Source organism: Schistocerca piceifrons, chromosome 9 (genome assembly GCF_021461385.2).
Source record: "Schistocerca piceifrons isolate TAMUIC-IGC-003096 chromosome 9, iqSchPice1.1, whole genome shotgun sequence".
NCBI lineage: Eukaryota > Metazoa > Arthropoda > Insecta > Orthoptera > Acrididae > Schistocerca > Schistocerca piceifrons.
The window spans coordinates 137,057,935-137,066,919 of NC_060146.1; the positions used below are offsets into that span (position 1 = coordinate 137,057,935).

Genomic DNA, 8,985 nt, shown 5'->3' on the forward strand with positions numbered 1-8,985 from the left:
CATAAATCTGTAAGACTATGAGAGGATGGAGATCTCTTCTGAACAGCACGTTGCAAGGCAACCCAGATATTCTCAATAATGTTGATGTCTAGGGGAGTCTGGTGGCAAGCAGAAATGTTTAAATGCAGAAGACTGTTCCTGGAGCCACTCTGTAGCAATTCTGCACGTGTGGGGTGTCGCATTGTCCTGCTGGAACTGCCCAAGCCGGTCGGAATGCACAATGGGCACGAATGGATGCAGGTGATCAGACAGGATGCTTACGTACGTGTCGTACCTAGACGTGTCAGGGGTCCCATCTCACTCCAGCTATCAACAGTCCAAAGTCGGTGTCCACGGGCCCATGGGAGGCGTAAGGCTTTGTGCAGTCATCAAGGGTACACGAGTGGGCCTTCGACTCCGAAAGCCCATATCGATGATGTTTCGTTGAATGGTTGGCATGCTGACACTTGTTGATGGCATAGCATTGGAATCGGCACCAATTTGCGGAAGGGTTGCACTTCTGTCACGTTGAACGATTCTCTTTATTCGTCGTTGGTCCCATTCTTGCAGAATCTTTTTCCGGCTGCAGCGGTGTCGGAGATTAGATGTTTTACCGGATTTCTGATATTCGCGGTACATTCGTAAAATGGTCGTACGGGAAAATCCCCACTTCATCGCTACCTCGGAGATGTCGTGATCCGTCGCTCGTGCGCCGACTATAACACCACGTTCAAACTCACTTAAATGTTGATAACCTGCCATTTTAGCAGCAGTTACCGATCTAACAACTGTGCCAGACACTTTTCCTCATATAAAGTCGTTGCCAACCGCAGCGCCGTGTTTTGCTTGTTTACATATCCCTGAATTTCAATATGGATGCCTATACCAGTTTCTTTGGCGCTTCAGTGTACTTAGTCTTTCCTACTAAACGAGTGAGCTTATGTGCTTCAGGCATTGGTAAGATATAGCACAAGCTTCAGACTAAACTCTGACTCGTTATCGACCTATCACGATTTGCAGACGGCGCCAAGGGACAAGAAGAGGGATGGCCATACTGTCGGTTAGAATTGGCAGCTCTTTGTTCTAAATTTCGCAGCCTGTATTCCCCAGATTCCTTAACAAGTCCTGTAGACAGACAATAACTTACTGACTGGCCTTTTTGATGCGCAGTTTAAACGGCCAGCAGCGTAGAATCCTCCATCGCAATGTGCCTCTTGAATGTACACTAGCCGCCTATCAGTCCTCGGTCGTAAAATCCACTTTGACGGAGGCGCTAATGTTGAGAGCTGGTGTGTCAGAGCCATAGAACCGTAAATCCAAACCTGAAACGGCGGTCAGCTCCATAAGCTTCTGAGGCTGACCAATTTACGCGGTCGCTCCGCTATTAAGAAAGGAGCCCAAAAAAAAAAGAAAGCAAGCATTTGCCTCCATTAATTAAGGTATCCTTCACGGAACAGGTTAGCGGCGTGTCGGAAAGCAGCAGATGTGAAGCGCCCACACACACACACACACACACAGGGACACGCCTGTCAGGACACAGCGGTCTGGCCGCCTCGCCTCCACCCCCACAACTCCCCGCCCCCACCATCACACTCACAACTGGTGACGTTTCGCCCTGGGCGTGGCATCTTCGCGACCTTGGTGGTTGGTACGCCACCACTATATATACCGCAGGATCCGTCACTTGGGCATCATCTTCAGCGACGACAGCCGAAGCCGGTATACACACACCACAATCATGTTCAAGTACTTGGTAAGTTAACATTCTCATGTACAGTACACTGTGGAGTGTCTCCACACTCCCATTTGCATGTTGATAAAAAAGTTCTGCTGTTATGTCTGGGAAAACAGTTTGCCTCGAAGGTATAGTCAGGAGTGGCCCAGTGCAAAGCGCAAAGCGTGGGAGGACGCCTCTTTGTTCTCCACACACACAAACGATCTGACTGATAGGTGGGGGGGGGGGGGGGGGGGTTTGCAGCAGTCTGCGACTGTCTGCCCAAGACAGTGAAGCGTGTGGCAAGCTACAGTCGTTCGGGGGCTCCAGCAGGGTACAGTATGACTTGTGTAGAATTTCTGTTTGTTGTGATGCATCGCGGGTTACTCTGAATATAGAAAAATGTAAGTTAAGGACTGACCAAGAAACATATAGACCAACATCGTTAACATCGGTTTGCTGCAGAATTCTTGAGAACATTCCAAGTTCGAATATAATACATTCCCTTGAGACACAGAAGCTAATGTCCACAAATCAGAACGAATTTAGGAAGCATCACTTGTGCGAAACTCATCCTGTCCTTTTCACGTACGATATGCAGAGATCCATTCGGAAATCGTTTAACACGGTGCCACACTCCACTCTGTTAACTAACGTATAGCTTTTCAGATGTGCGAGTGGCTCGAAGGCTTCTTATATTATAGAACCCTGTACGATTTCCCGGACGGTGGGTGTTCATCAGAGACAAGGGTATTCTCGGGAGTGCCAAGGAAAGTCTCGTAGAACAGCTGTTATTTTCTACGAGGGTTGGAACTTTAATAGTGGCAACTATTTATTTAGAGCTCATACAAAATAGATACGTGTTTCAAAGTTTTACTGACCTTCAGAGTAGCCGCGAGCATTGTGCATAACCCGTTGCCAGGGATGTGGAAGTCGTAGGTTACTCTTAGCAGCGCCAGTTGTGTTGACAGTTCGAGCGGCGCGGTCTATCGCCCGACGAATTTGTAGCAGTTCCGAAGCGAATGCCATGAAGTATTTCCTTCAGTTTGTAAATCTAGCTGATTAAGTCAGGGGAGTGTAGTAGGTGGTATAGCACTTAGCAGCCCCATCAGTCAAGCAAATCAGTAACAGCTTGCGCTGTGTGTGCTAGTGCATTGTCCTGCAAAATGATGGTCAGGTCCTGCAGAAAGTGTCATCACTGGTTGTAGGTTGTGTTCCAAAACTGAACAGCGTCATTTTGCCACCCCAGCCTATAACTGTATCACGTATACACAGTAATATACAGGGTGGTCCATTGATAGTGACCGGGCCAAATATCTCACGAAATAAGCGTCAAACGAAAAAACTACAAAGAACGAAACTCATCTAGCTCGAAGGGGGAAACCAGATGGTGCTACAGTTGGCCCGCTAGATGGCGCTGCCATAGGTCAAACGGATGTCAACTGCGTTTTTTAAAATAGGAACCCCCATTTTTTATTACATATTCTTGTAGTACGTAAATAACTATGAATGTTTTAGTTGGACCACTTTTTCCGCTTTGTGATAGATGGCGCTGTGATAGTCACAAACGTATAAGTACGTGGTATCACGTAACATTCCACCAATGCTGACGGTATTTGCTTCATGGTACATTACCCGTGTTAAAATGGACCGTTTACCAATTGCGGAAAAGGTCGATATCGTGTTGTATGGTTATCGTGATCAGAATGCCCAACGGGCATGTGCTATGTATGCTGCTCTGTATCCTGGATGACATCATCCAAGTGTCCGGACCGTTCGCCGGATAGTTACGGTTTTTAAGGAAACAGGAAGTGTTCAGCCACATGTGAAACATCAACCACGCCCAGCAACAAATGATGATGCCCAAGTACGTGTTTTAGCTGCTGTCGCGGCTAATCTGCACATCAGTAGCAGACAAATTGCGCGAGAATTGGGAGTCTCAAAAACGTCGGTGTTGAAAATGCTACATCAACATCGACTGCACCCGTACCATATTTCTATGCACCAGGAATTGCATGGCGACGACTTTGAACGTCGCGTACAGTTCTGCCACTGGGCACAAGAGAAATTACGGGATGATGCCAGGTTTTTTGCACGCGTTCTATATAGCGACGAAGCGTCATTCACCAACAGCGGCAACGTAAACCGGCATAATATGCACTATTGCGCAACGGAAAATCCACGATGGCTGCGACAAGTGGAACATCAGCGATCTTGGCGGGTTAATGTATAGTGCCGCATTATGGGAGGAAGGATAATTGGCCCCCATTTTATCGATGGCAATCTAAATGGTGCAATGTATGCTGATTTCCTACGTAATATTCTACCGATGTTACTACAAGATGTTTCACTGCATGACAGAATGGCGATGTACTTCCAACATGATGGATGTCCGGCACATAGCTCGCGTGCGGTTGAAGCGGCATTGAATAGCATATTTCATGACAGTTGGATTGGTCGTCGAAGCACCATACCATGGCCCGCACGCTCACCGGAAATGACTTCCCCGGATTTCTTTCTGTGGGGAAAGTTGAAGGATATTTGCTATCGTGATCAACCGACAACGCCTGACAACATGCGTCAGAGTATTGTCAATGCATGTGCGAACATTACGGAAGGCGAACCACTCGCTGTTGAGAGGAATGTCGTTAGACGTATTGCAAATGCATTGAGGTTGACGGACATCATTTTGAGCATTTATTTCATTAATGTGGTATTTACAGGTAATCACGCTGTAACAGCATGCGTTCTCAGAAACGATAAATTCACAAAGGTACATGTATCACATTGGAAAAATCGAAGTAAAATGTTAAAACGTACATACGTTCTGTATTTTAGTTTAAAAAACCTACCTGTTACCAACTGTCCGTCTAAAATTGTGAGCCATATGTTTGTGACTATTACCGCGCTATCTATCACAAAGCGAGAAAAGTGGTCCAACTGAAACATTCATATTTCTTTACGTACTACACGAATATGTAATAAAAAATGGGGGTTCCTATTTAAAAAAACGCAGTTGATATCCGTTCGACCTATAGCAGCGCCATCTAGAGGGCCAACCATATCGCCATCTGCTTTCCCTATTCAAGCTAGACAAGTTTCGTTCTTTGTAGTTTTTTCGTTTGACGCTTATTTCGTGAGATTTGGCCCAGTCACGATCAATGGACCACCCTGTGTAATACTACAGACCATGAACCATCAAAGTGCCAGATTCAGTTGTTCTAATCGAACCCTTAGGTTCAGGTACTCTTCACAATGGAAGTGACAGATAGGGGGTGCACATGTATCCCTCTTTTCTTTAACTGACGACTACACTGATGTGAAGTGCATCTGGCTGCATAGTTAAATTAAAAATAAAATTGCCATAACTTGACTACAACAGAGTCAGTACCTAAGGAGGAGTAAACACTAGCAAAAAGAAGAGGTTGATTGTAAACAACAGTAATCACTATAATAAACAGCTAAACATCTCACATTTGAGAACACAGTTGAGTCACTCTTTACTGTCATCATCAACCACACGTCATTTCTGAACTTTGCAGATCCTCGCTCTGTGCGTGCTGGCTGTTGCCTTCGCCGCTGAGGAGTCCGCCCCCAAGGAGAAGCGCGGCCTGGCCTACGCCACCGGCCTCGGCTACTCCGCCCCCGTGGCCTACTCCGGACTGTACAACGGCTACTCCGCCTACGGCGTGCCCGCCTACGCCTCCGGCTACTACGGCTACAGCGGCCTGGGATACAACGGACTGGGATACGCCGCTGCCCCCGCCCTGGGCTACGGATACCACGGATACTACTAGATGGCCCATCCCTAGCATTCTCAACTTTTCCTGGTGAGTACCGATCGATATTCCAGCGATATGTTATGTCCTATCACGGTCGCCACATTTTGATACTGTAACCTCAGTCGTGATACAAGCCACAGATTTACTTCAGGAGATACATCACATCATTCTCAGTACTGACATCAGTCTCTCTATAATGTTGTGGCTGATCAAGGTAGCACAGAGGCGAGACAGTGTATTTGTACTCAAGACACAGGGCCAAGTACTGTAGCTCTAGCTTTTCCATGATTTTCCCAAATCACTTCTGGCAAATGGTGGGCGATTCCTCTGAAAGAGCACAGATTAGTTTTTAAGTAACAGAAACCATTTCATTGTCCTGCAAGAGAATAGTACCCCAGGGAAGTGTCACAGGCTCTCTAGTTCTCTATATACATAAACAATCTAAGGGACAGGGTGACCAGCAAGCTGTGACTGTTTGGCGATGACACTGAAGTCTATGTGAAAGTGACAATACTGAGTGTCTTAAGATGATGCAGAATGACTTGGACCAGATTTCTATTTCGTGTGTTTGTTCCAAATGTGAACAAATATTACTTAATGGAAATGAGTATGGAAAACAATACCATAATATTCGATTGCAGTATTAGTGGTATGCTGCTTGTTACAGTTATGTAGTTTAAAAATATCTGGGCATAATTCGATATGCAATGGAGCGAGCATGTAAGATCGGTAGGTCGACTTTTCTCTAGTGTAGAGTTTGAGGAAGGTGTAGCCCATCTACAAAGAAGATAATGAAACTTCCTGGCAGATTAAAACTGTGTGCTGGACCGAGACTCGAACTCGGGACCTTTGCCTTTCGCAGGCAAGTGCTCTACCAACTGAGCTACCCAAGCACGACTCACGCCAGGTACTCACAGCTTTAAATCTGCCAGTACCTCGTCTCCTACCTTCCAAACTTTACAAAAGCTCTCCTGTGAACCTTGCAGAACTAGCACTTCTGAAAGAAAGGATACTGTGGAGACATGGCTTAGTCAGGAGAGCTTCTGTTCTGTTATGAGATGGCTTTATGTCCTCCCTGTGCCTCCTACTTGCAAGTGCTTTAGCCAGTATTACTACTTGCAGAATGCAGGCTAAATATCATCTTCCTATTACTCAGTAGTTGCTCTCGAAGTCTGCGACCGAACGGGGGCCAACCAGCGATGGACGGCTGCTTAAATCAGTGTTGACAGGTGGTGCTGAACTCTGTATTCCTGGAGGTGTGGCACTGCTCACTCTTTCCACTGGCGTCCAGGTTAGCGCCTTCTTGATGGCGTTTCGCGGCGCTGCACTGGTCGGTGGACAGTCGATGCGTTAGGACTGCACAGAGGAAGTTTAGAGAACCAGCATCTGAAGGTGACTGCAGAACGATTATTCTGCTGGTAATGTACATTTCGCATAAAGGCCGCGAAGACAAAATAAGAGAAATTAGGGTTCGTGCAGATGCATATAGACAGTCGTTTTCCCCTCGCTCCATTTGCGAGTGGAACAGAAAAGGGATTAACTAGCTGTGCTACAAGGCACCCTCCGCCACACACCATACAGGGGTGGCTTGCAGAGTATGCTTGTAGGGTCAGGAGTGGTTGACGTGTCTCCCCAAACCGAACTTGTGCTCCTTTTCTAAGGACAACATCGTCGACGGGACATTGGCCCCAAAGCTCCCTTACTTCCTTTCAGAATTGTGGAACACATGTTGTCTATCCATATGGCTGCTTTTTGGAGACGAAAAAACTCCTCCACAGGAATCCACAAGAAGTGATTCTACGCAAATCCTGGTACTCCCATTCACAAGCTCCAGAAGACTATAAATACCACGATTCATGACTTCCAGATAGCCAGTGATATACAACAAACGTCGCGAATAATAAGTACACATACTTCAAATAAGTATTCTTATTTGTAAATTTAAGGTTCTATTTTGTTTTATTACAGGTCCTCCGCCTTCCCTTCCATACTGATGCTGAACTTCAGGAAGAAACTGAGCCTTGCTGGAGCTTAATAAGTGGTCATCTGGAATCAACCTGAGTAGACACTCGATCGGTTCTACGATCAAACAATGTCGACGTCACGCTCGATTCCTTGAGCTGAAGATCTGTAATCAGTATACACCTCCTACATAGTCCCCAGAAATAAAAAAACTTAGCAGAAAATTACGTGTTTCTAGCGTTACTTATTATTACAACAAGTAATCCATCCTGATTTCCTTTATTAGTTGAAACTACTTTATGGGTAACCAGTTCTTCAGAAGATTTCGTTAACCTTGGTTCCACAATTGCATGGTTCCACTATGGTTGTACTTTATTTGTATGATGTGCCTTATTCACCATTATTGGCCAACTAGAATTTAACGGTCTCTTTAGAGTGTTAAGTACATATGATCATACATACGGTATTAACAGATTGTATATGAAGTAAAAAGGAAAATTCAAAAGCATTTCAGAACACCCCACCCGTCAGTCCAAAAAGTTTAGATGCTTCAGGTGTTGTGCATAGATTTCGACCTGGAAACGACGCAGAAATTCCTGATTGTCATCAATCTATGATTCAGTACGTGGTAACCATCTTGTGAAGACTTCATAGAATCGCAGCATATGGTGGACAATGTCGTGCGCTGAAATAAGAGTGATCTCCAAAAGAGTGGCTATTTCGTTTACAATAATATACCTGTTTTTCCTCACAAGCTCTTCCACAGTGGCAATGTTTTTGTTCGTCACTACACGGTTTTCCTGGACGCGGCACGGAACATCTCTCGCCCAAGTTTCGCCTCTTCTAAAATTTCTACGCCACTCGTACACTTGCTGCAGTGACACACACAAATCACCGTACCGTGCTTGGACGTGCGATGCATTTCCTCAGGTTTTAATAGCTTCACTAGTCGGCGATGGGACGGATATCTTTGCACTGAGACAGCTTCCTTTTCTGCGACGCAACAATCGGCAGCCAAGTTTCGGTCATTTGTCGAAACACAAGGATAGCTCCTACCAAATGCCAAATCGTCGTTTCAGCACACAATGCTGTGCCTAATGTGCTGCAGTTGAATAAAGTGTTCACAAGGAAGGTGTCACGTACTGACTGATGAACTGACAGAATGTCGCCTCGATGCATGTGAGAAACCTTAGCGTCGACCTTCCATGTCGAAGGGAATAGGTTTGTGGACATAACTGTTACAGGAGATGAAACCTGGGTGCACAGTCACCGACCTGATACGAAAAGATCAAGCAAAAAATAGCGCCATATGACTTCGGCAAAACAAAAAGAGGTACACAGTCAAAAATCCCCAAGAAAAGTCAAGCTTATGCAATGTTGGAATCCAAAAGGTAAATTTGGAGCATTAAATGGAAGCGGGATTAACAGTTACTAGAAATTCATACACAGATCACCTATGAAATCATATTCAGCCTGCAATCAGGTGTAAACAACAAGGACATCTGATTGCAGGTGTTTTCTTGCAACACGACAGTGTTTATCCCCATA

The 8,985-nt window shown here is 45.5% G+C and overlaps 1 protein-coding gene across 1 annotated transcript; it reads left to right on the forward strand.

Moving 5' to 3' along the window:
• The first annotated feature begins 1,663 nt into the window (after positions 1-1,663).
• On the forward strand, positions 1,664-7,661 carry LOC124717094 (cuticle protein 6.4-like). The gene is made up of 3 exons (XM_047243799.1): positions 1,664-1,732; positions 5,236-5,523; positions 7,444-7,661. The coding sequence occupies exons 1-2, from the start codon at positions 1,718-1,720 to the stop codon at positions 5,488-5,490; spliced, it is 270 nt and encodes an 89-aa protein (XP_047099755.1). The 5' UTR covers positions 1,664-1,717; the 3' UTR covers positions 5,491-5,523; positions 7,444-7,661.
• Positions 7,662-8,985: the final 1,324 nt, after the last annotated feature.